General features: G+C 66.1%; 3 protein-coding genes across 12 annotated transcripts in view; 2 read left to right on the top strand and 1 right to left on the bottom strand.

Moving 5' to 3' along the window:
- The window catches only part of ANKMY1 (ankyrin repeat and MYND domain containing 1), a 38,347-nt gene extending 33,597 nt beyond the window's left edge, over positions 1-4,750 (bottom strand). For 4 of the 9 annotated variants that reach the window (XM_036235819.1, XM_036235820.1, XM_036235821.1 and 1 more), the window contains exons 1-4: positions 4,584-4,656; positions 2,591-2,663; positions 1,536-1,688; positions 894-1,038 (exon numbers count right to left, since the gene is read on the bottom strand). In XM_036235819.1, coding sequence (XP_036091712.1) covers positions 894-1,038; positions 1,536-1,688; positions 2,591-2,663; positions 4,584-4,595 — 383 coding nt within the window. In that variant the 5' untranslated portion in view covers positions 4,596-4,656. Of the gene's footprint in view, positions 1-893; positions 1,039-1,535; positions 1,689-2,590; positions 2,664-2,792; positions 4,244-4,572; positions 4,657-4,680 lie in introns of those variants that run through there. The other 5 variants (XM_036235816.1, XM_036235813.1, XM_036235815.1 and 2 more) reach the window with 5 other exon arrangements.
- DUSP28 (dual specificity phosphatase 28) lies at positions 4,282-7,070 on the top strand. 2 transcript variants are annotated; one of them, XM_036235835.1, is made up of 3 exons: positions 4,282-4,722; positions 4,959-5,131; positions 6,554-7,070. In XM_036235835.1, the coding sequence occupies exons 1-3, from the start codon at positions 4,321-4,323 to the stop codon at positions 6,567-6,569; spliced, it is 591 nt and encodes a 196-aa protein (XP_036091728.1). In that variant the 5' UTR covers positions 4,282-4,320; the 3' UTR covers positions 6,570-7,070. The 2 variants fall into 2 exon arrangements, with proteins under 2 accessions (XP_036091728.1, XP_015999737.1); XM_016144251.2 differs by having other exon boundaries at positions 5,395-7,070.
- Positions 7,071-9,132: 2,062 nt separating this feature from the next.
- On the top strand, positions 9,133-18,099 carry RNPEPL1 (arginyl aminopeptidase like 1). The gene is made up of 11 exons (XM_016144234.2): positions 9,133-9,744; positions 12,687-12,827; positions 13,239-13,390; positions 13,856-13,972; positions 14,252-14,487; positions 14,718-14,831; positions 15,132-15,244; positions 15,338-15,446; positions 16,193-16,423; positions 16,497-16,639; positions 17,120-18,099. The coding sequence occupies exons 1-11, from the start codon at positions 9,223-9,225 to the stop codon at positions 17,387-17,389; spliced, it is 2,148 nt and encodes a 715-aa protein (XP_015999720.2). The 5' UTR covers positions 9,133-9,222; the 3' UTR covers positions 17,390-18,099.
- Positions 18,100-24,094: the final 5,995 nt, after the last annotated feature.

The following is a 24,094-nucleotide window of genomic DNA, read 5'->3' as shown; positions in this document are numbered from 1 at the left end:
TGCAGCCAATCAGCTGGAAGGCCTGACCAGAAATGGTCAGCCGGCGAGGTGGGCGGGAGTTTGGCCACTCGGCTCTGCCACCAGATGGAGCTCCCAGGAGCTCCTTACTCCCAGTTTCCTCGTGTGTAAAATGGAGGCGATGTCGGTCCACTGGAGCTGCTGCCACAAACACCGCAGCTGGGGGCTTAACCGACAGACACACGTTCCTCCCGGTTCTGGAGGCCGGAAGTCCCAGGTCAGGGTGGGGGAAGGCAGACCTCTATGAGGGCTGGCTTCCAGGGCGTCTTTGTGGTGGAGGAAGCTGTCGGTCCCCTCTTGTCCTTCCTCCGAGGGCACTAATGCCATCGGGGGCCCCACCCTCACCACCCCATCTAAACCTAATAACCCTCCCCAAAGCCTCCACTGCTAACACCGTCACAGAAGGTTAGGGCTTCAACATAAAAATTTCGGGAGTGGGGGACACAAGTCAGCCTGTCACAGGGACAAACGCAACGGGTTACAGAGCGGACTTCCTGAGACCCCAAGGTGGCACTCAGAGGACAGCAGCTGGCTCACGCAGGCCTGTGACGCGTCCTGGCAGGAGACGGGCCAACCGGGCCCCCCGTGGTGTAAAGCGAATGTGCCTGAGGCTGTGAGGCCCTGACGTGGCAGGGGCAGAGTGGGCAGGCCAGAAGGGAGGTTCCAAGGTCAGCTCCAGGCCCTGCTACCCCTTAGGGTCATTTTTCTGGGGGGCTGTTGACACAACATGGAGGCTTTTCTGTTTCCCCAGAGACTCGTTTTTGGCGGGATAAAAGAACTTTCAGCTAATTCTTACCACCTGCCCCAAAGCTAGATCCCAGCTAGGTCTGGTCCCCAGGGTGAGAGTCGGACCTCCCCATGGAGGGTCCCCACACCTTTTGAAGAGCCTGGAGCTCTCCGGGGTCCCTGGGGCCTCAGAGGCAGCTGGCTCGCTGCCCCTCGCCTCCAGCTGGTCGCCATCGGGGACTTCATAGTGTGAGAGTGAGGAACGACCACTCTCCATGTCTCTCGTCTTTGAACCTGGAAGCAAAGTGGGGAGCCACAAGCCATCAGGGGCCTGGCGGGCCCTGCAGACTGCCCGCAGCCCCTCTGGCCTATGAGGGACAGGCCCTTCCCCTAACCTGGCCCCGCCTGGGGCGGCGCCCCTCCCTCCTGTTGGAACCCGGGGAACCTTCGCCCGCTCCGAGGGCGTTGCTGTCCCTCCCGTGGGGCGGGAACCACGGGATGCACTGTCGGGGCCACGCGGCAGAGTCAGTCCTGCGCCAGCTAATCGCCCGAGGGGTCCACAGCCAGCGGGCTCCTGCCTCCCCGCGGGCCTCAGGAGCCAGCCCGGCAGGACCCGGCGCGGGGACATGGCCCCACTCTACCCCACACTCAGCCTCTCACGCACGTCTGGTCCCAGCTCCGCTCTGTGCCTCCCCGGGAGGACAGCGGGCCCAGCCCAAGGGGCGTGGGACCCACGCACCGGCCACGCCCGCTGCCTCCGCGGGACTCGGGGACCCCCCAACCCGGCTCACCGCAACTCGGGGCGTCCCCGTCGGGATCCCGACGACACCCCTGCCGCGGGGTCGCACTGAGGCCTGGAGAGCTCGCTCCCACCGCACCGGGTCTGCCCGGGGCGACGGCCTCAGCAGTGCGGCGTGACTCGCTAGTCTCCACTGGGCACCGCGCTGGGGACCGGAGAGCGTCGGGTTTCCCTGGAGACCGGCGCCCCGCCCACGCACCCGTGGCGCTCGGCCCCCGCCAATCCCGCGCTTGGACGCGGCCGGACCCGCCCCCGGGCGTCCGGGTGGGAGTAGTACACGCCCCTCTATGACCTCACCGGGGCCCCCGGCGCGCGTCCCCGCCCCCTGCAGTCTCACCCGCGGCTCCGCACCTCCGCGAACGCTGGCCAGCCTTAGCCCTCCGATAGCGAGGGTCAGCCTCCCGGCCCGGGGCTCCCCGGGAGAGCGCAAAGGGCTCCCACTGCCCCGGCGAAGAGAGCACCGGGATGTGCCCGGCGACACCCCAGGAAACTGAGGCACGACTGAGGGACGAATTGACTTGTCCACCGTCACGCGCCAGGACGCGCCGCGGTAGAGCCAGTGGCTCGAACTGTGCCCGAGTCCAAAGCCGGTTTACGCCGGTTCGGAGGGGCGCTCACCGTCTGGTGCGGAGATGCGATGCGGTGGGGGGCCGGCGTCGCGGGGAGGGGGGGAGGGGATTCAGAGGGTGTCTAGGCGCTCACTGGACATAGGGGGAGGGCATGTTTCAGGGATCTGGACCGGCACTTGCAAAACACGGAGTTTCGGGGGTGGCGGGAGAGGCTGACTCCCCCGAGACGTAGGGGTTGGGGTTCTCAACCCAGGGCGACTGCCCCTCAGAACGAGGAGAAAGGGGTAGCGAAGCCTGTGCCGGGCCCTTCCAGGCTGGCTGGATGGGCAGGACTAAGGCAGCTGTGCCGGAATGGCAGGTTCCAGGGGCTCTTCCGCCCCCCCTGCTGTTTGTCTCCCAGTTCGCGTTTCTCTTCTCCGTCGCTCCCCTCTCAGCCCCTCGGGACTCACCTAGGTTCCTGGACCCCCTCTTTCTTTACCTCTCAGATCTAGCCTCTGCCCTGCTCCCTCCAACTGCGGTTTCGGAAACTGAGCAGACACAAACTGCGCTGTCTTAAAAAAAAAAGAAAAAGACAAAGTGAACTAACACTTCAGAGTGCCCTATAAACCTGTTAAACCACCCCACGACCTCTTGTGGCTGGAGTGGTGCCCCACATCAGTGGAAGTCCTGACCCCTGGTACCTGCTGGCGACCTTATGTGGAAGTGGGGTCTTTGAAGATGTGAAGTCACACTAGCTTAAACCAAGTGAGTCGTGTCCTTCTAAGAAGGGGGAGATCTGGAGACCCGGGGACCCGACGCAGGGCAACGCCTCCTGCTGTTCCCAGCTGCCCAGCTCCTGACGCTTTGCTCTGCCAGCTTGAGGAACCTACGCCACCCAGTGCAAAGCTGGCAAACCTGAACATTTGGTGAGATGGGCAAAACAATTCTAAATACTAAAATGTAGTCCAAAAAGGTGTCTGGGGACCTGTATAAACTGGGAAAAAATGTAGTATGAAACGCTGAAATTTTGCTCGCATTCATAAGACTATATGCACTGACATTTTAGAAACCAGGCGTAGAAAGATTAAAAAGCTCTATTTCCACAAATTGATACAAGTCCCACATTGACACTAGAGAATATGTTCGAAAAGAATATTTTCATAAGAATAGCATATTGACAATGTTTAAAAACATTTTTAAGTTTTTGCTGAATTAGTAAACTTGGTAAATTCGGCAAATTAGTAATTTAACCAACATCTTTTAGGACAACTGGCTTTAGACAAGTGAGCTGCTCCCATTACTGGAGTCGTGGTGTTTGCAAACCTGAAAACACTGACTGAATATCGCTTTTATGAAATTTAATAAAATATCGCTGATGTGTGCATGGGAGTGGCATTTCTATTAAAATATACTTTAAGATTTAATTTTCTCTTTGAAGGACTCATATGACTTTTATTGTGTTTATCGTTAGGTACTTATATTTTTATGCTATTGTAAACTTTTGAATTCACCCTGCTTGTTGTTAGTATATAGAAATATACTAACAAATATATCTGTCTCGGAAGAAATGAAAAGTTAATAGTCACTGGCTCTTTGACGTGAACCATGTTTTACAATAAAAGGGAAAATAAAATGCAGAAATGTCAAAGGACAGTTTACTTGGAAGCAGATAACAAAAAGGAATAAACATAGGCTGTACTAAAGGCGCCTCAGCCGTCAATGCAGTTACGGGAGTCGTCGTCATACCAGAGCCAGGCGGCATGCAGGATCCTGGTCAGTGTCCGGACGAGAATCTGTGACAGGGCCGCCTGCTCTTCTACATGGCAGCCACGGCCTGGGGAGAAGCCCGCCTCCCCGAGCCCCACTGGAGCCCTACTGGCCGGCCCGGCTGCAAAGGTTCCGGTTCAGGTGTCGGCGTCTGTGAAACCTCCCGGGTCGCGAGGACCCACACCTGCCGTGTGCCTCAGGTAGCCGCCAGGCTCCGCCCACCCGGCTACGGCCAATTCGACTCTCCCCATGGCCACGAGCCCAGCCAATCAGAGGAGGAGCCGCGCTCAGCTAGGCCAATGAGGCGCGGCCAGGGCCTAGTGGGCGGGCCCCACTCTGCACAGCCACTACGCAGCCCGGACGCCGGCAGGGGCGGGGCGGCCCTCGAAGACCCTGAGGACCCGGGGGCGCCCCGCCGGCTGCCCGAAACAGACCCCGGGGCCAGGCGTCCAAACGCCGCCCATGGACGCGGAACGAGCCGGACGCCTCGGGACCACTGAGGCTGCCCCGTGCACGCCGCCGCCGTTCGCACACGTCGCCCCCTCGCTCTTTCTCGGGAACGCGCGCGCCGCGGCCGCGCCGGAGCTGCTGGCGCGCGCGGGCGTCACCCTGTGTGTCAACGTCTCGCGCCAGCAGCCTGGCCCGCGCGCGCCCGGCGTAGCCGAGCTGCGCGTGCCCGTGTTCGACGACCCGGCGGAGGACCTGCTGGCCCACCTGGAGCCCACCTGCGCCGCCATGGAGGATGCAGTGCGCGCCGGCGGCGCCTGCCTCGTCTACTGCAAGAACGGTCGCAGCCGCTCAGCCGCTGTCTGCACCGCCTACCTCATGCGGCACCGCGGCCTCAGCCTGGCTCAGGCCTTCCAGGTGGAGCGGGCCGTCCCGGCGAGCGGGGCAGGCCTTCCGGTGGAATGGGGCGGGTCTTCCGGTCTGGGCTCAGCCCAGGGGCGGGCCTTCCCGGAGGGGCGGGGCGCACCCCGGGGGCGGGGCCCTGAGCAGGGCCGGGCGCACTCCTGGGTCCTGGCCTCATTCCCTCAGGGCACCTGAAGACCTTGTAGGGAGCGTGGCATGGCGTTTAACCTTATCAGTCCCCTTGTTTGCAGACGGTGAAGAGCGCCCGCCCGGTGGCCGAGCCCAACCCAGGCTTCTGGTCTCAGCTCCAGAAGTACGAGGAGGACCTGCACTCCAGGTCCCGCCTGCCCAGGGTGCCCTCGGGACTGAGCCCTGGTGGGTCAGCCCAGCCCCAGCAAGGCGCTCAGGAGTTTCCTGGGAAGAGGTAGTTCACGCACTGACAGAGTTTTCATTTTCCGCATCTGCCCTAAATGCAGCTCTTTTGACTGCGATTCAGGGACATGTCCACTGAAGAGGCGACTGGGACCTGTCCCTCCCCAGGTTAGCCTCAGTTTATTAGACCAGGCTTGGTCAGAAAAATCAAAACCACTTGAACTTTAGACAGACATTTATTTATTCATTTATTTTTATTTATTTATTTTCTTTGGTGGAGCATGCAGACATCGATCAGTAAGACGTTTATTACAGGGAGACTGAGACCCGGCAGTCGCTGTCAGGAAATGGGGAAGTTGGGGAGTCACAGAGACCAGCCACTGGACTCCTAGCTGTTGCGACATGCAGGCAGGGGTCTGGGGCTGCTGACAGACCGTCCAGCACCAGTGGCCTTGGAGCTCTCAGCATCCATACCCGCCTCCCACCTTCTCTCCGGGTTTCAGCAACCTCCTTGAGTGCAGGCCTGACTTCCTGCAGCTAGCTGCTCACCCGCCAACCATGCACCAGGCACCTGTGCATCTGGGTCCATTCTTCAGGTTCAGAAGTACCTCACCTGGACATCCGGTGGGCTAAAGACTATGCTAGAAAATTTCTACCATCAACACTTCTTAAATAAGATGGCAGGGAAAAGAAAAGCAAAAATTGGTTAATATATGTGAATTTCGGATAACATACTTCCTGGTTAATATATTCATAACAAGATAATGAATAAAATGCCGTAGTTGGCGTTTTCATTTCCCTCTCCCACTGCTGATTCCATGTTCCCTCCACCTCGGCCACTCCTCGCTGGTGCCGGCCTTTCCTGGAGGAGTGACTTAGGCCTTCACTTTGTAGGCCCCTGAGCGGCCGTGCCTGCATGCATGCTGTGGTCTTCATGTCCTGAGCTCCAGCATGGTCCTCGGAGCCCCTCTGCCCCATGAAAGTCAGGATCAGTCACTCCACCCGGCAGAGCAACCCGATTTGCCCGATGCATCTGGAGTGAGGTGGTGACTCAGCCTCCCCGTCAGGGGCACATGGTGTCCCCAGCTGGAAGCATGTTCCCTTGGCACACGGTGTCCCTGGCTGAAAGCATCTTCCCTGGGTATGAAGCCCTGACACAGAAGTCCCAGCTGCAGGGACAGGAACCTCACTCTTTGTAAGGTAGCAGAGTGGTCTTGAAGGGGCTGCCTCCTCCTTGATACTCTAGCTCCTGCACCTGGGTTCCTGGCTGTGATAAGAACAATGTCATCCATTGGTCCTTTGGTCAGAGCTTATGCCACACTCAGCCCTGCGCGGCATCACTAGCCAGTAGCCAGCCCCAAGAGCGCCAGGCCCCATGATAACCTGACTTCTACACCTTCGTAGAGGGCTTGCTGGCTGCCACTTTCTCCCTGCAAGCCCCTCACAGCTCGTCACCTTTTCACCCGCCCCACAGGGAGCTACTGCCGTAATCTCCACCAGGATAATACCCGAGCGGCTCCATCTGCAGCCTCAGGAGCTGAACAGTTTGCCCAGCTGGGAGGTCGGAGCCCGGCCCTGAGCCCAGGTTGTTGCCCCGCGTGCTACAGCTGGCCCAGGCTCACGGCACCTTTGACGGCACACCCCTTAACCTGCTGACCTGGCCCTGGGTGACAAGGCGACAAAGGTGACAGGCAGCCCAGGCCAGGTTGCAGGACATCTGTGGGTCACATCAGCTTTTTATCCACCAGCTGTTGAGAAGCATCCAACTGTGCCTCCCACCAGGGACCCAGTTGTCCCCAGGGACAACACAGCCCCCGCCTGAATGCTGCTTCCTCCCGGAAGCCCTTGTCTGCATGTCCACCCTGAGGCCAGGGACCCGTGCCCCTCCCTGGTGCCAGCTACTTGAGGGGGGGCACCCAGTGCCTGTGCACTAGGGGAAGGCTCCGGTGCAGACAGCTCCAGCTGCGTAGGCCCGCCCAAGTCCGCCAGCATTTGATCACCAAAAGCCTGGAGTTGGGGAAAGCCTGGCCTCTGGCAGTCCTGCTTCCCCATGCCCCTCCCCTGGTGAGGTGGGGGCCGCGGACAGAGCAAGTCAGGACAGGGACAGGGCGGAGAGCAGGGACCACCCCTGCGGGCTTCACAAGTCACACTGCAACAGTGGGCTGGCGTTGATATCTACAAACAGGCCCGTCTGCTTCTTCAAGACCACCTTGTGTTGGCCCCTTGCATAATGTGGGGTAGAGACCACACCACTCGGGGAAAGGGGATAACAGCTTGACAGGCAAGGCCGCCCCCACTCCACCCCTCTTGTCACAGAGCTGGCACCCGGAAGTTGCCCAGGGCGCTCCAGGAGAGAAGGGGTGAGACCCAGCTCCCCCCTGCCCAGGTAGGAAGAGCTCGGAGAGGCCAGTCAGCTGCGAGTGCATTCTAAAATGCTGTCCTTGCACCAAGGGACCACCACCACCTGGGCAGGTGCCGAGCCACTGAAGGCAGCAGGACTGAACAGGCCCTAATCTCGCCCTGCTGAGCCTCTGGCTCGGAAATGGCCCCTCCCCCAGAGGGCTGCAGGGCCCCTGGGCTCCTGGTGGGTCTGGAGTGGGGCCCCACGGGGGAGGCTGCGTCCTCTCAGCTGAGATGGCACGCGGGGGTCTGCACGTGCTCCACATGAGTGAACACACATCTTCCCTCCCAGCTTCGGGGAGGAAAGCAAGCACTATCACAAGGTTACACATGGGGACACTGCGTGCAGAAGGGTTCGGCACTACTTAAGAATGACGCCAAGACCGAGCAGTGTCTGAGCCCAGCCCCGCCCCGCACCTCGCCACTTGGCAGCCAAGGGGGGGGGGGCAAGTTTCCTGGATGCTCTTCTCCCCGGGCTCCAAGTTCCTCCTGTGTGCCAGTGGCCACATCTGGGTGGCCCCTCTCATTCCATGGCTCTAAGGTCTTCCTGACGCTCCTGTCCACCCTGGTCTGCAGCCGACCCCTCCAGGCCCAGGTCCCTGGACAGGACTGAGCAGGGGGCAGGGGGACAGGCAGGCCACCTGCTACTGCCCCAGCACTCACCTCGCAAGCCCTTTGACAGTTCTGTCCATGGGAATTTTCTTCACCATCGGGGCATCTGCTCTGCCCAGTACGGTGGCCACTAGCCCCACACTACACTCCGAACACACACGGAGTCCTTGAAATAGGCCCCTGCACCTGGAGGACTGAACCGATTTTATTTAAATCTAAACAGCTGCACATGGCTAGCAGCCACCTGATCTGACAATACAGCCTTAAAGCCCCTGAGCTCCGCCTGGCCCACAGGCCCACGACACATGCCGCTGGTCTCACTGGGGAGCAGGCTGGGGGGTATGAAAATCATTCCCTTAGCCCCCAGTGGATGAATGACACTGAGTTCCGGACACCACACTTCCCGGCTTCACGGACCAGCCCCGCCCCACACGTCTGGGCAGCCACGCCCCAGGAACCTGGCCCTTGGCGTCCCTGAGGGAGTGGCGATCCTGCTCCTCAAGTCTCCCTGACGTGGCCAGGTGGGAAGCTCAAAGGGCGGGGAGGCCGTCCTGCCGCCCGTCTCAGCCCGGCCCCTCAGCACCACGCCCGCCTCTCGGCTCCCAAGCACAGCGCTCACGGCTCGCCGTACCCCACCCCCAACCCCCTACACCCAGGCTCAGAGCCTCGGCCCCCTGAGCACACGCTCCGCTGCCCGTCTCGCCCCGCGCACAGCTCTGAGCCACCTGGGCGCAGCGCCCCAGCCTCGCGCACGAAGATCCCCACTGCCCGTTCGCCCCGCGCGCCGAGACCCCGGCACCCCATCCCGCTCAGCGCACAGCGTCCCCGGCCCCCAGTCGCCCCGCTCACAGCGTCTCGGGCTCCCGGACCCCTCAGCAGCGTACCCCCGGCGCCCAGCGTCCCCGCGCACAGCGTCCCCGACCCCCGGGTCCCCGCGCACAGCGCCCCCGGCGGCGGCCGCGCGGAGCCCGAGCGGGGCGGCGCACGGCGCGGGGCCGGGCCGGGCGGCTCCCGGCGCGACTTCCTGTTGTGCCCGCGCCCGGCCGCCGCCGCCGCCGCCGCCCGGCACCCCTCGCCGGCTCCCCGCGGCCCGGCGCGGCGCCGCCCATGGATTTCACTTAGCGCGGCTGCATGGCGGCGCAGTGCTGCTGCCGCAAGGCGCCCGGCGCCGAGGCCGCGCCCGCCCGCCCGCCGCCCGAGCCGCCGCCCGCCCTGGACGTGGCCTCGGCCTCCAGCGCGCAGCTCTTCCGCCTCCGCCACCTGCAGCTGGGCCTGGAGCTGCGGCCCGAGGCGCGCGAGCTGGCCGGCTGCCTGGTGCTCGAGCTGTGCGCGCTGCGGCCCGCGCCCCGCGCGCTCGTCCTCGACACGCACCCGGCCCTGCGCCTGCACTCGGCCGCCTTCCGCGCCCCCGCCGCCGCCGCCGCCGAGCCGCCCTGTGCCTTCGCCTTTGCTGCCCCCGGGCCCGCGCCCCCGCCCCCCCTGCCCGCCTTCCCCGAGGCGCCCGGCGCCGAGCCCGCCTGCTGCCCGCTGGCCTTCAGGGTGGACCCGTTCACGGACTACGGCTCCTCGCTCACCGTCACCCTGCCGCCCGAGCTGCAGGCGCACCAGCCCTTCCAGGTCATCCTGCGCTACACGTCGACCGACGCCCCCGCCGTGAGTCCCGCCAGGGTGGGCACCGGGCGGTGGGCGGGTCGCGAGGTCCTTTCCAGGCAGCTTCTTGCCGAGCTGCTGGGCTAGGTGGGCTCTGCGCCTGGGGCAGGACAGCAGCCAGGGGCACCTGCAGGGAGGCAGGCGGACCTGCCGAGGGACCCTGGCCTCTCCCCCAGCACTCCCCCTCCTGGGCCTGGAGACCTGTCCGCAGACCCTCAGGGATTCCCACTTGGTGCCCAGGGACACCTTAGGAGCCTTACACCGAGCTGGAGCCCAGGTACGGGCCCAGCGGGAGGTGGGGACAGGGAACAGCATGCCACCAGGGGAGGCCTCTCCTTTCATTGTGCAGGGACCAGCCCTGCCTGGGGGCAAGGGCAGCTTCTGGTAGGCACTCGCCAAGCCATACGTCTGCTGGAGCCTGGCGCTGCGTGGCAAGCCAGGTGTTGGATGTGGAAGGGCCTTCAGGTGACCTGGGCCTTCCCAGGACTTGTGGGCTCCAGGTGTGTTCTCCGGAAGTGGCATGCAGGACAGACTTGCTGGAGCAGGGGGCAGAGAGCCAGGCCAGCTCACACACTTCGGGCCTCCTGGGCGAGGACTGGTGGGAGGCTGTGCCTGAGTGGCCCCTTGTCCCCAGCACAGACCCATGTCAGCTCTCGAGGACTTTGGGCACAGAGCTCCCACTGCCCCAGAGGCTCTGCCAGAAAAGTGAGGTGGCCCTGGGCTCCCACCTGGGCCCCCCAGCACACATGTGACACCCCCACACACACACACACAGGCACAGGGGGCTCCGTCTGTCACTGCCTGTGGAAGGCAAATGGATGGGGTATGGGCAGGTAGAGCAGACACACCTGCGGGCATCGTGCACGACTCCCAGGAGCACTCAGCAGGCCCTGCCGCCTCCCGCCCGAGCGCCTGTGGGCGTGCTGGCTGCTGGCCGGCCGGGCCGGCCCCTGCTGCCTGCTCGGCTAGTCTGGAGCCCTGGCAGATGTGCCCCCCGTCACGACAGGGAGGACAGAGGGATGTGTTTCTCCCTGACCTTGATGGGTGAACTGGAGCCTGTGTGTCTGGTTCACCCAAAACCATGGCCAGCAGAGCGGTGGAACGAGGGCTCTCGACAGGCCACTGGGGACGGAGCCAGGCCAGTGAGGGTGGCCGTTGTCCCTGGGCTTTCTGTGGCCTGCTGTGGAGCCCGTGGGTGCTTGGCGCAGGGAGGGGGTGCGTGGTCTCCACAGACCGGGCAGCTCTGGGGCTGCGGGCTGAGCACACGGGGCCTGGCGTGCCAGCTGAGGCCAGCGTGTGGTGTCTGACCTCAGGCACTGCCCATCACACGGGAATGCCACCGGGCTTGGGGCTGGGTCCCCGAGCCTGTCCCTGTGCCGGGGGCGGGTGCAACTTCCTGGGACACCCTGCCGGCAGACTCCCACATGTTCAGATGCAGTTTGGGGTGCTGTAGACTGGGGCCCACACCCCTTGCACCCCCTTACTGAACCCCGCTGCCCCACCAGCAAGAACAGCTTTCTTCCTGCCCCCGGTGTCTGCAGCCACAGGGCTGCTCCCCCTTTGCCGGCCCGTCAGAGACTGTACCTCTGCTCCCTGCGCCCTGTCACCCTGAGGAGTTGGGGGCCCAGCTCTGGGGTGGGGTCCTGCCTGCCTGGGGGGTCTACCCCAGCCCCTCACCCCCAGGGCGGACTGTGGACCCCGGGGTCTCTGCGAGCCTGAGGCGTGAGCGGTGCTGGCTGGGCCCTCGGTGGCTGGCTGAGGAGTGGACGTGGACAGTGGGGACAGGAGCCCTGAGCTGGGCGGAGCCTCCGGAGGGCCACAGGGGAGCCAAGGGGTCCATGAGAAGCTGTGGTGTGGGGTTGAAGGGAGTTTGGGGGACCCCGGAGGCCTGTGGCAGGGTCCGCTGTGGGGAGTCTCTATGCAGACCCCCGGGTGCCACCCCAGGGTTCACATGTTTGAGCAGGCTCCCCGGACAGGCTTTCTGAGCGTGTGGGGCAGCCCGGGGGTCAGCAGCAAAGGAGGTACCACTGCGGGTGCCCGCGGGGAGGCGGCGGGGACAGCGGGTGCCCGCGGGGAGGCGGCGGGGACAGCGGCGGCAGGCGAGCGTGGCAGTCAGCGCCGGCCGGGCGCTGGGCGGCCTGGGGGTGCAGCGGGACAGGCGGCCCTGCCCAGTCTGGGTCCCTCCTGGGGCGGCAGCTGGGTGTCGATCCACGGTGCTCCGGGCATGGGCCCCGGCGGCCCGCCCCGGGGCTGCTCCCGTCCTGCAGCCCATTCCCCTGGCCCAGATGCCATCCCCCGAGGGTCCCTCCAGGCGAGGCGGGCCCCCTTGCCGGGGTGGCCCCCGGCTTGGCATGCTTGCTCGTCTCTGACGGCATCGGGAAGCTCTGGCTCCCCACATTCCCACGTTCCCGGCTCCCTTTCCTGGCCCAGACCAGATTCGCTGCCGCCTGGCCTGTGAGAATTTGGACTCAGGTGTTCTGGCTGTGCCTTGGTTTCCCTTTGGAGGCTGGAATGGAGCCCGCCTGGGCTGGCTCCTGGTGCATGGCGTCTGCCTAGCGGAGGGCTGGCCTGGCGATGAAGGGCAGGCCACGCTCTGGGTCACTCCGCTGCCTGCCTGGCGGGAGTGGCAGCAGTGGTGACCGGGAGTGGCCGGTGGCCCCAGATGAGCGCGCTCAGGCCGTCGCTGCCCGGCCCTAACGCTTCCTCTCCCGGAAGCCTGAGCAGGACGCCGGCGTGGGCTCCCTGAGGCCTTGACCCTCGAGGCGACCCGCCTGGCTCAGGGCTGCTCTCTGCAGGACAGGGTCCCCTTGGGGTGCCCTGGCCTCACTGGAGAGACGAGGCGGCCAGCAGCTGCCCCCCAGAAGGCTTCGCCCAGTGTTATGGGGTGGGGGCTCCCCAGCGCTACGGGCCGGGGGGCGCTGACGCCTGCCTGCCGCCCCCCGCAGATCTGGTGGCTGGACCCCGAGCTGACCTACGGCAGCGCCAAGCCCTTTGTCTTCACCCAAGGCCACTCCGTGTGCAATCGCTCCTTCTTCCCGTGCTTCGACACGCCCGCCGTCAAGTGCACCTACTCGGCCGTCGTCAAGGTCAGCGCCCACCGCCCGGGACGCCCCTCACACGACCCACCGGGACCACCGCCCGGAAGGCGCCCCCGCTCCTCGCCGCGGGGGAGGCACTGCCCTGCAGGGGGGCCCGCGCCAGTCTGGGTCCTGGGTTTGGGACCCCCGAGAAGGCGGGGCCCAGCGGAGTAGCCAGTCGCGTGCGAGACCTGAGAGCAGCAGACTGGGCTTAGCGTGGGAGGCCCCTGATGGGGGGACAGTTTCCCTATCTTGGAAACGGGGTTCCCTGACAGCGAGCATGGGAGCCCCCATCAAGGACAGGGAGTGACTTGACCTGGGTTGTGGGGTGTCCTGTTGGGATATGGGGCTCCCTGGTGGGGTCACGAAGTTCCCCACAAGGACAAGGGGTGCCTGACGGCGGGGCCTCCCCATGTGCAGGCCCCGTCGGGGGTGCAGGTGCTGATGAGCGCCACACGGAGCACCTACGTGGAGGAGGAGGGCGTCTATCACTTCCACATGGAGCACCCCGTGCCCGCCTACCTCGTGGCCCTGGTGGCCGGGGACCTGCAGCCAGCAGACATCGGGCCCAGGTACAGCCCCGCCTGCTCCTTCCTGCAGCCGCTGCGGCTGCCTGGGGCCCAGGGACACCCCGCCACTGGCTGGCGTGGGCCAGCCCAGACCCTGCCATGTTCGGCCTGGGGCTATCCCCGCCTGGCCTCTCTTACCCCGCACGCCACAGCCGGCACCTCCCCCCGCCCCTCCCCCCCCCCCCCCCCCCCCGGCTCCCAGCCGCCTTGTGCCCTCCTGCAGCCTGGCCGGCCAGTGTCTGACGCCCCCTCAGCCCACACAGGGTCCCTCCCCTTGGAGGCGAAGGAACCGGCAGCCCCTCGGCGTGGGCTCAGCCGCGGGGTAGAAGGGCCCGCTGTGTCGTGGCCCTCCCAGGAGGCGCCCAGCAATGCATGGGCTGCGGCTGAGCCTGAGAAGAGGGGAGGTGAGCGGGAGGGGGAGGGGGAGCGGGGTCGGGCGAGGCTCAGCGCCCCCTCCGCCTGTGACAGGAGCCGTGTGTGGGCCGAGCCGTGCCTCCTGCCCACCGCCACCAGCAAGCTGTCGGGCGCCGTGGAGCAGTGGCTGAGCGCGGCTGAGCGGCTGTACGGGCCCTACATGTGGGGCAGGTACGTCCTGGGAGCCGCGGTTGGCCACCGGGGTCAGAGGGAGACCCGCCCACACACCCCGGAGCAACGGGGGGCCTTTGGCCACCCGGGGAGCCGGCAAGGCTCACAGCCCGGGCCTGCGCCCCCCGACCCCCCGCTGCGCCTTCGGCCACCCGGGGAGCCGGCGAGGCTCACAGCCCGGGCCTGCGCCCCCCGACCCCCCGCTGCGCCTTCGGCCACCCGGGGAGCAGGCGAGGCTCACAGCCCGGGCCTGCGCCCCCCGACCCCCCGCTGCGGCAGGTACGACATCGTCTTCCTGCCGCCCTCCTTCCCGATCGTGGCCATGGAGAACCCCTGCCTCACCTTCATCATCTCCTCCATCCTGGAGAGCGACGAGTTCCTGGTCATCGACGTCATCCACGAGGTGGCCCACAGCTGGTTCGGCAACGCTGTCACCAACGCCACGTGGGAGGAGATGTGGCTGAGCGAGGGCCTGGCCACCTACGCCCAGCGCCGCATCACCACTGAGACCTACGGTACCTCCCGTGGTGGCCCGGGACAGGAGGGGGGCCCCGCAGGGCCTCCTGCACCCCGGGCCCCCCGGGCCTCCCCACCCCCCTGTGGGAGAGGCCGAGAGCCCAGCCTGGCCCCGGGTGCGAACCCCTGCCACGCCCGCGTCCAGTGAGGCGGCCTCCGGTCAGTCCCCCAGGCTCGTTCCCGCCCCCAGTGCTGAGGCCTGTCGCCTGCTCCTCCCTGCCCCGCGCAGGTGCTGCCTTCACCTGTCTGGAGACGGCCTTCCGCCTGGACGCCCTGCACAGGCAGATGAAGCTCCTCGGGGAGGACAGCCCAGTCAGCAAGCTGCAGGTCAAGCTGGAGCCAGGTACACGCCCCGCACCGTCTCCACTGTGGCCGGGGCCCTGCAAAGGCCAGGCCAGGCGCCCCCAGCCCCAGGCGGGCCCCCAGGCTCCCTCCGCCGGCTGCCACCTCTCGTCTGAGCCCCCGTCACCGTGGGGGGTGGGCCCTCGAGCAGGGCAGGCCCCATCGCCTCGCTCCCAGGGTCCCTGGACATGTGTGGGACAGTGGCCTTTGGCCCTTCCTGCTCCACTCACCTGACCACCACCCGCCCCGTCCCCTGGGACAAAGGAAGTGGGGCGTCGCCCAGAGCCAGGTGTTGTTTCAGGGGTGAACCCCAGCCACCTGATGAACCTGTTCACCTACGAGAAGGGCTACTGCTTCGTCTACTACCTGTCCCAGCTTTGTGGGGACCCCCAGCGCTTCGACGACTTCCTCCGAGTGAGCAGCTCCTCCATGGGCACACCCTGCCCCTCTGCCCCTGCCGGCCCAGCCCCAGGCCCACTGAGCCCTGCCCCCACCCTGCCCTTGCAGGCCTACGTGGACAAGTACAAGTTCACCAGCGTGGTGGCCCAGGACCTGCTGGACTCCTTTCTGAGCTTCTTCCCAGAGCTGAAGGAGCAGAGTGTGGACTGCCGGGCAGGTGAGGCCCACCGCCTCCCTCATGTCCCGCCGGCTGCGGTGGGAGCAGCGGGTATACGTAGGGGGGCTGCTGCGCAAGACGCCCCCTCTGCCGGGAGGAAGCCCCTCCTGCCTGCAGCCAAGCCTTGCTGAGGGGCCGTGGGAGCAGAGAGGAGGGTGTGCTTCCCAGCCAGACGGGGTCCCGGGGCTTCTGGGAAGCGAGGGGGGGGTGACACTTAGGCCAAGCTGAGCTGATTGGGCAGCGCCAGGAAGTGAGTGCAAAGGGCCTGGGGCAGGGCTGGCTGGTGGAGGAGGCTCGCCCCGCCGCTGGCCGAAGCCCGCCGGCCTGCTCCTGTGACACCACGATGGTGCCCCAGGGGTTCCGCGGGCTTGGGGCCGAAGGAGAGATGGGATGGGTCTGACCTGTGGAAGAGGCCGGCGGGCAGAGCCGGGCCCCGGCTGCCAAGAGCCGGGGCTCCGGAGCAGGACAGTGGTTTTGCCCCCAGCCCTGAGGCTGCGCTTGCAGCAGCTCGAGTGCCCAGAGCAGGGAGCGGGCGGGGGCCCTCAGCAGCTCGAGCCTCCGGCCCCGCCGCCCCCTTCACAGAAGCGACCCCAGTGGCTCGGAGTGGCGGGTGCGCTAGCTGTCGCGTGTCCCCGAACTGCCTGAGCTGACGGCTCTCGGGCCCAGGGGCGGCTCGTCAAAGACAGTCTCGGAGCTGGGGGCTCCCGGGTGGCCCCGCCCCAGCCCAGGATCACACCTCCCCGCAGGCCTGGAGTTTGAGCGCTGGCTCAACGCCACCGGCCCGCCGCTCGCCGAGCCAGACCTGTCTCAGGGCTCCAGCCTGACCCGGCCGGTGGAGGCGCTGTTCCGGCTGTGGACCGCCGAGCCCCTGGACCAGGCCGCCGCCTCGGCCAGCGCCATCGACATCTCCAAGTGGAGGACCTTCCAGACGGCGCTCTTCCTGGACCGGCTCCTGGACGGGTCCCCGCTGCCCCAGGGTGGGTCCTGAGGCTGCCGGGCGGGGCGGGGGGTGGGGGGTGCCGGCAGGGCCTGACGCACTGCGCCCCGCAGAGGTGGTGACCAGCCTGTCACAGTGCTACTCCTCCCTGCTGGACTCCATGAACGCCGAGATCCGCATCCGCTGGCTGCAGATCGTGGTCCGGAACGACTACTACCCCGACCTCCACCGCGTGCGCCGCTTCCTCGAGAGCCAGGTGCGGCCACTGCACGGGCCCTGCGGGCCTTCCGGGTCCAGCTGCAGACAGGGCGTCGCGGAGGGCAGGGCGGGGAGGACGTGGCACCGGGGCGCGTGCGGGGTGGGGGAGGGATCCCAGGGACGCGAGTCTGGAGGGGACAAGCAGAGCCTGGGGGTGTAGCATGCGTGGGGCTTGTGGGCCTTTGGGCTCCTGGCCTGGCCACTGGCTTGTCTGAGTCCAGGGGCCCGAGGGTCCCCAGCCTCTCCGCCCTGTCCCCTGCCAGTGCCCTGGCCCAGGCCCTCTGGAGATGGATGGGCCGTGGGGTGGGGCTGGGGGTGGGGCGTGCGGGCGCCGTGGGGGTGGGGCTGGGGGTGGGCGCTGTGGGGGTGGGGCTGGGGGTGGGGCGTGCGGGCGCTGTGGGGGTGGGGCTGGGGTGCGTGGCGCCGCGCCGCGCCGGGGTACCCCTGGCCGCTGTGACCGCGCCCGCCCCGCCCGCAGATGTCGCGCATGTACACCATCCCGCTGTACGAGGACCTCTGCACCGGCGCCCTCAAGTCCTTCGCCCTGGAGGTCTTCTACCAGACGCAGGGCCGGCTGCACCCCAACCTGCGCAGGACCATCCAGCAGATCCTGTCCCAGGGCCTGGGCCCCGGCGCCGAGCAGGGGGGCGCCGTAGCGGATGCGGACGCCGACCCGCCCGCCCTGCTACTCGGGGACGAGGCCCCCAGCAGCGCCATCTCCCTCAGGGACGTCAACGTGTCTGCCTAGCCCTGAACTCCCGGACACCACCACTGTGCCTTCCGCGGCCCCGGCCCGCCGTGACTGCGCGTCTCTCCGGCCACGAGCTCCGCCCGGGCGCCCACGCGCCTTGCGGGCTCTCCCAGGGACCTCCTCGTGGCCAGCCGAGCCCCGTGGACCTTGTCCTCTCAGCTTTCTTGCACTGCAGGCCCCAGAGCGGCTGGCATACACCGCGCCCTGGCGTCTCAACACTGACTGCCGGGCGCCGCCCCTGGGGTGACGCCCCGCTCTCCGACGGCGACCACCACACTGTGCCTTACATCTGCCGGAGGCCGGGGCCCTGCCGCCCGACTGCGTGCCTCCTCCCCGCAGAGCCCCGCACCCTGCCCCTGGGGTCGGCCCCTGGGGTCGGCCCCTGGCAGGAGGACGAGGACGCAGATGTGCCCTCCGTGTGGGGACCGGGGACATCGAGGGTGGACGTCCCTGGGGAGGGACCCCAGGAAGCCTTCGCCCCTCAGGGAACACGGGGTCCTGGCCCTGGGAGCAGGACAGGACGTCTACCTCGGGGCTGCCTTGGGACGCTTCAGTGGGGGCCTGGGGAAGGGCCGGTGGTGCTGGCGCTGTTCGTAGGCCGCCACGCGGGGCCGCCCAGGGGACCCCAGTGGTCCGCCGGGCCGCCCAGGGGACCACTGCCACAGGGTCACCGCGATCGTCCCATTAAACCTCCACTCTGAAAGCGACCTCCAAGCCTGTCCGTCCCGGCTCCTGTCCTCTGCGTCTGCGCAGCGGCTCTGGGGTGGGGCCGGCAGCTGGCCGCAGCGTGCCCCTGGCCGGCGGTGGGGGCATGCTGCGCAGGCCGAGGGGCTTCCTCCACACTCCGCTGCTCCGGCCATCCCAGCTCCGCCCTGCTGCCCGGGGCTCTGAGGACCAATGGCAGGCCACCCCGCCCTCCCCAGCCTCTCAGCCGGGACCCTCAAACACCGAAGCGAAGGACACCCCTCAGAGGTGCCCCCCCATCCCAAACTGGCAAAGGCAGCGGGGAGTGTGGGGGCGAGTCGTCTGGGAGGGTCCAGAGGGGCTTGGACGGCACCAGCGCAGGTGCGGTGGCAGCTGGGGTGCAGGTGGGCGCAGGCGCTGAGGGCGGGGACTCCGCGTTCCCAGGAAGGACAGCTGGGCTGGCGGGGGGAGGGGGGAGTGATGGGTGCAGCCGGGGTGGCCACCAGGCTCCGCCCCCCGTGCCCATCAGGGCCTCACGCCCAAACGACATGCCCTGGTTGGAGGTGGCGCGTTACCCAAGCCACTGGCCAGACCCAGGCTCAGAGCCCCACGGGACCACCCGTGGCGGGCCAGACCCCAGGGCACCGGCTATCCCGTCGACCCTCCTCTTGCACTGCAGACCGCCCCGCCCCAGGGGAAGGCCTGTCCTCACTCAGTCGTGGCACAAGCTCGCGCCTGGCCCCCCCCCCAGGCAGGTGCTGCGAGGGCCCCAGTCCAGGGGGCTCGTCCTCCCTGAACCCGGCGCAGACCAAAGAGCCCCCCTCGGGGGCTGAGCTGCCCCGCAGCCCCCTCCACAAGGCTGCGCTCTGGTCTCCAGGCACAAACGCTTCAGTCCTGGGCTCGGGGTTTCTGTGGCAGTTCCTCTCGGCAAACGTGGTGGGGGCACCACGCGCTCGGGGCCAGGGCTGGGGGCCTCCTGGGTCACTGTCGAGCGGGGCTTCCCTCCGCTGGCCTTCGGAAAGCTTGGAGGCAGCTCCGAGCAGCCGCAAGGGCGATGGCTGTCCCCGCGATGTCCTTGCCAGTCCACGTGGCCCTGCCCTGCCTGCCAGGGCGAGGGGCATGCTCTCAGCCCGCAGGCCCTGCACCCCTGGCCTTTCTGGACCCCCTTTCCTCCCCGGTTGCAACCCTGAATCCTTCCTGCTCTTTCCTGGGTCTTGCCCCACGCATCCTGTGACCAGCACACAGTGTCCGGCCTCTGCAGCCCGAGGCGCTGCGGACCCCGTCCGCCTCGTGAGTCAGCACAGCTGAGCTCCCCCAGGCGACGGCGGCCACATGCCCCCACGCGCCAGGAAGGGGCCTCGGCCAGCGTCCCACGGCCCGTGCTGTTGGCGCCGCCTCTCCCCAGGGCCGGTTTCTAGGCCACGGAGCCTAAGGTGGCTGCAGCCGCACACATCGACACTTCGAACCGCAAAGGTTTATTTCTCACAAATTCCTCTCGTCTACTCCGGCTGGCAGTGGGGTGGGGTCCTCCCATCACTGGGTCCTCAGGGACACCTGGTCGCTCAGGGCACCTGGCCACAGAGAGCGCACTGCGTTTGCACAGAGGGGGCCACGTACCCCTTCTGTTCACACGGGCCGCCCAGCCACGCCCGTGTGCAGGGAACGGGGGTTTGGGCAGATGGCAGCAACGACCTCCACACGGGCAGAGGGGCCCGTGCTGGAGACAGCCACGTCTTCCAGATGGAGGCGGGAGCTCCGAGCAGGTGGAGAGGTGTCGATGGAGCCACGGATGCCGTCCAGAAAAGGGGGGCAGCGGCCATGAACCTGGGGTCTGCTGGGGCCAAGGACAGTGGGACCTTGAAGAGAGGTGGCTCCTGGGGGTGGGGTGGCGAGCGGAGGCCTGGGCGGGGCCCTGAGGGGGGCGAGGCCCGTGCGGAGCCCAGCTGCCGGGCCCCTCTGGGCCCGAGGGTCCGCGTGAGGCTCTCCGTGTCCCTCAGGCCGTGTCCCGTGCAGTCCAGGCTCATCCCCGGGGGCACTTCCACCCCACCCCCGCTCCTACTGGCGCCAAGTCCCCAGTGCTTTGGGCAGAGCTTCCAGGACCTTCAGAGCTGAAGGTCCGGTCACGGGGGACAGTCAGTGAGTGTGCCAAGGGCCACACATTCAATGGACCGGGCCGACCCCTGAGCAGACTGCTAGGGGAGGAATCAGGCGTAGAACCCATGGAATTAGCCCCCTGGCCCCGCAGGGGGCTGGGCACGAACCATGAGATGGACAGGCCTGTGAGCCAAAAGGAGGCGGGAAGGACCGGGCAGAGCCCTTGACGTTTTTTAAGAGGCGACTGTTAAAATAAAAAGTGAAAACTCGCCTCTCCTTGTCCAGAAGAGAGTGACCGAGCAGGAGTCCCGCCGGAGGGCACCGCGGCGCGGAGGGCGGCCGCCTCCGGGGCCCGGCGTGCACGGTGCGGCCACTGGCCATGTTCACGGGAACACCTAGGGGCGCACGACCATTTGGGAGCGATGGGGGAACCCCTCCCAGGAGCACGTGTTATTACTGGAACAGGGCTGTGAAAGAATCCCCAAGCTTCGCCTGAAACATCACCCGGAAGAATCCGCGCCTCAGCAGCGAGCAAAGCGAACGAGGTCTGGGGACGCCGGCTGCCGCCTCGCGGGGCCGCTGGGGTCCCGCCTGCCGCCGTGCTGTCCTGGGCAGCCGCCCCACCCCCCCTCGAAGCTCCGTCTGTCAGGTGGAAGTGTGTCGCCTTCTTGTGGGACCCGTGAGGACCTCACGAGCTCACTGTCTCGTTTCAAACATGTGGCTGCGAGCTGCAGGCAGAACCTGCTCCACTGGTCCCAGACAACCGCCCACTGTTGCCCTGAGACCGAAGGTCCGGTCCGGCCCTGGCTGCGAGTCCTTCAGCTGAACCCCCAGGGTGGGGATGGGGGCACAGAGCTTCTAGGACCCCACACCCCCACCGAGACATCCCACAGAGGAGCAGTCCTCGTGTGGCCCACACTGACCGCCCCCTCGGCCCTGGGCCGTGACCTTCACTGACCACTACCTCTGCCAGCCAGGACCAGCCAAGCACTCGGCCTCATTTCCCACTTAACCCCGATGACCATCCTGGGACCCTCCATACCTGGGGGTTTCGGGCTGAGGGACAGAGGCCCAGAGAGTGGTCAGGACACCCGACCGGCAGGACCAGGTTTCCAGGGGTCCTTGCTCCAGTGACTGAGAGCACTCTGGGCCCTGCGGCCCGGGGTGATGTTCGAGACACCGCCTGGCTCTGCTGGGGCAGCCACCCAGCCTTCTGCCATCTCTCGGAGCTTGGAAGGCAGTTAGCCCGGGCTGTGCAGCCTGGTGGCTGACCCTGTGGGCCCAGGGCCTTGCTAAGCTGGGAATGCCGTGGCAACTCCAGGGCCTGCCTCCCCGCTGTCCCGACCCCTCACGAAAACCTCAGAGGCTTGCTCAGAGGGACAGGCACCTCGTTGCCCCACAGGCCCAGGACACCAGGCCCTTCTCCGGCTGCTTTGGGGGGGTGGGTGGACAAGGGGCCCAAAACTGCCCTGGAATTCAGAGCTGTCAGTGTGACGGAGGCCGAGTCTGATCCAAGCCCACGTCGAGGAAGTTTCCTGGACAGACCCAGCCCCCTCAGCTGAGGGCCCCAAGGCCGGTCCTCCTCCCAACTCCGCAGGGCCCGGGGCTGTCTTGCTTGGCGCCCCCATCCCGTGGCACCCTCCCTGCTTCTGACTTGTGACTAGTCGCTACGCATCTTCTAAGAAACGAAGTCCTTCTCCACTGCTGCCTCAAAATCTGGGCCCCTGAGCTCTTCCGGCCCAGCCTCAAGGATCTACTTCTGAGCCTAGGCAAACTGAGCGACCTTTCCAAGCGCAAATGTGCCCTCATGGCTCCCCACCTCCGGGCACGTCAGGGCTCTCGGCTGCCGCACCCTCGCCACCCCCCGCAGGCTCCCCAACTGCTTCCCTGTGCGCCCCTGTGCGCCCCACATTCATGTCTCACCCCTGGGGACACACAGGTCAGAAATCCGTCCACTCGGCCTTTGATGCTCCTCCCTGAAAAGGTGGAGCTTGACACCCTCCCGTGCGGGCCACGCCCCGCGACACACCTCCAGCTATCTCAGCGTCTGCGGCGGGTCGTGAAGCACAGTGCACGGTCCGCCTCCCCGGCCCGGGTCACCTGCTCTGGGAGAAACCAGCTGCCCGGTTGTGAGGACGCTCCAGCAGCTTCCTGGAGGCCCCCGTGACGGGAGCTGCGGCCTCCCGCGGTGAGCCTGCCTTCAGGCCTGGCTGACATCTCCTGCCACTTCCCAAGAGACCATGAGCCACAACCACCCACCTGAGTCACTCGCACACCCCGACCTGCAGAAACTGAGATAACAAATGTCATTTTAAGTCGCCAAGTTTGGGGTAATTTGTCAATGCAATTGTAGGTAATGAATACAGGGCAGCTCTAGCACAGACCAGTTCTGGGGCTGAGGGACACGAACGAAGACCCAGGCTCTTTTTCTGCTCTGCGTTCTATTGACCTTTTCCTCTGGTTTGACCCCTGCTGGGCACAAGCTGGCTGCAGCCGTCCATCCCCACACACTGGCGTCCCAGGGCTGGCTGCCCACCCTCCGGCCTTTGGGAGATGCCACTGAGGACTGCTTTCATGCCCCGCCGCCCAGCGCGGGGACACAGGCCCCTTCCTAACACTTCTGACTCTGGAGTTGGGGACAGGTCCACACTCCCCAGCTGTCAGCAACTACACAGAAGCAAAACCGGGGCTCTCGTTGGCGAGAGGCGCTCTGTGCGGTGGAGCCCAGTGGGACGCAGCAGCCGGCCAGGCCACGGCTGTGTGCTCACCCAGCACGCCCGCCCCCTTCTCCTCCACTGGCTCCTGCTGCCTGTCACCAAGCACCTCAACTCTCTCCTCCCCGCCCCCACCGAACTCGGAGTGATTTGTGGGCAGGACGTTAGTTTCTAACCTCCGTACCTCCATGAGAATGCAGAGCCAGGACAGAAGTGCCCGGTGACTGTCCGCTAAACAGAGAGATGGGGTGGGGGTTCAGAGGAGAGACCCTCCTGGCTGGGAGGTCAGGAAACATCCTTGAAAAAGGACAGGAGCAGTCACCCAGGAGGACGAGGGATGTGAGCAAAGCCAGGGAGTGCCCAGTCCCCGGCGCAGTGATAACCTGGGGGGCACAAGTGGACCGGGGTGGTGGGAGAGCAGGTGAGGCGCAGGTTCCACAGGGCCCGTGCAGCACCCACGGGCTTGGGAAGGAAGCGGTTAGATGTGAGTGCAGTCTGCTGGCTGGGGGCGTGGTCAGTGGGAGGACCAGTCCTGAGGATTGAGGAAACGTCTATCTTTATCCTCCGTTAGCCCTCAAACAGCACTGTGACATGAGGCGGGGGGTCCCCCCTTACTGTGAGAACCCTGAGGCTCACACTTTAAATAACTGCCTGTCCCAGAGCCTGTGGTTATGAGTCGAGAACTAGCTGCCTCCAGAACTTTGTTCCACCAAACCAGGATGCTTCCAACTTCCTGATACCCAGGAGCCAGAAGCTCCCCCTCTGCACAGGGTGGGGGCAGGCCGAGAAGGCAAACAGGCCTGCACTCCTAATTGGCTTAGGAAGCATCTCTGTACCCAGGGTGGGGGATGGGACCATGGGGGTCTATGGGGTGAGGGTGGTGCAGGTGGAGCTATGCTGGGCAAGCTGCCCTAATGACGTCCTTGCAAGCCTGGGTGACTGACACAGCAGGGGCACCCGCTGAAGAGCTCAGATCCTGGGCTGGGCCCAGCTCTGCTGCCAATCACTCCTGCTACCTGGGGCAGACCCGTTGCCCAGCACCCCAGGGCAGAGAAAAATTTGCCTGACTCCTTCAGGACTCCCCAAGTGAGGCAGAGTCCAGGCCTTTCCTGATTCCTTTCAGCTGCAGGGTGGCCTCCAGCCTGCCAAGGGGACAGACTCATCTGGGAGGCCAGCGACACGGGTGCTGCATGGAAATGAAGTAAGCCCC

Source organism: Rousettus aegyptiacus, unplaced genomic scaffold, assembly GCF_014176215.1.
Source record: "Rousettus aegyptiacus isolate mRouAeg1 unplaced genomic scaffold, mRouAeg1.p scaffold_m13_p_2, whole genome shotgun sequence".
Lineage (NCBI taxonomy): Eukaryota > Metazoa > Chordata > Mammalia > Chiroptera > Pteropodidae > Rousettus > Rousettus aegyptiacus.
The sequence above is the reverse complement of the archived record's forward strand: the minus strand, read 5'-3'. Positions and strand labels throughout refer to the sequence as shown.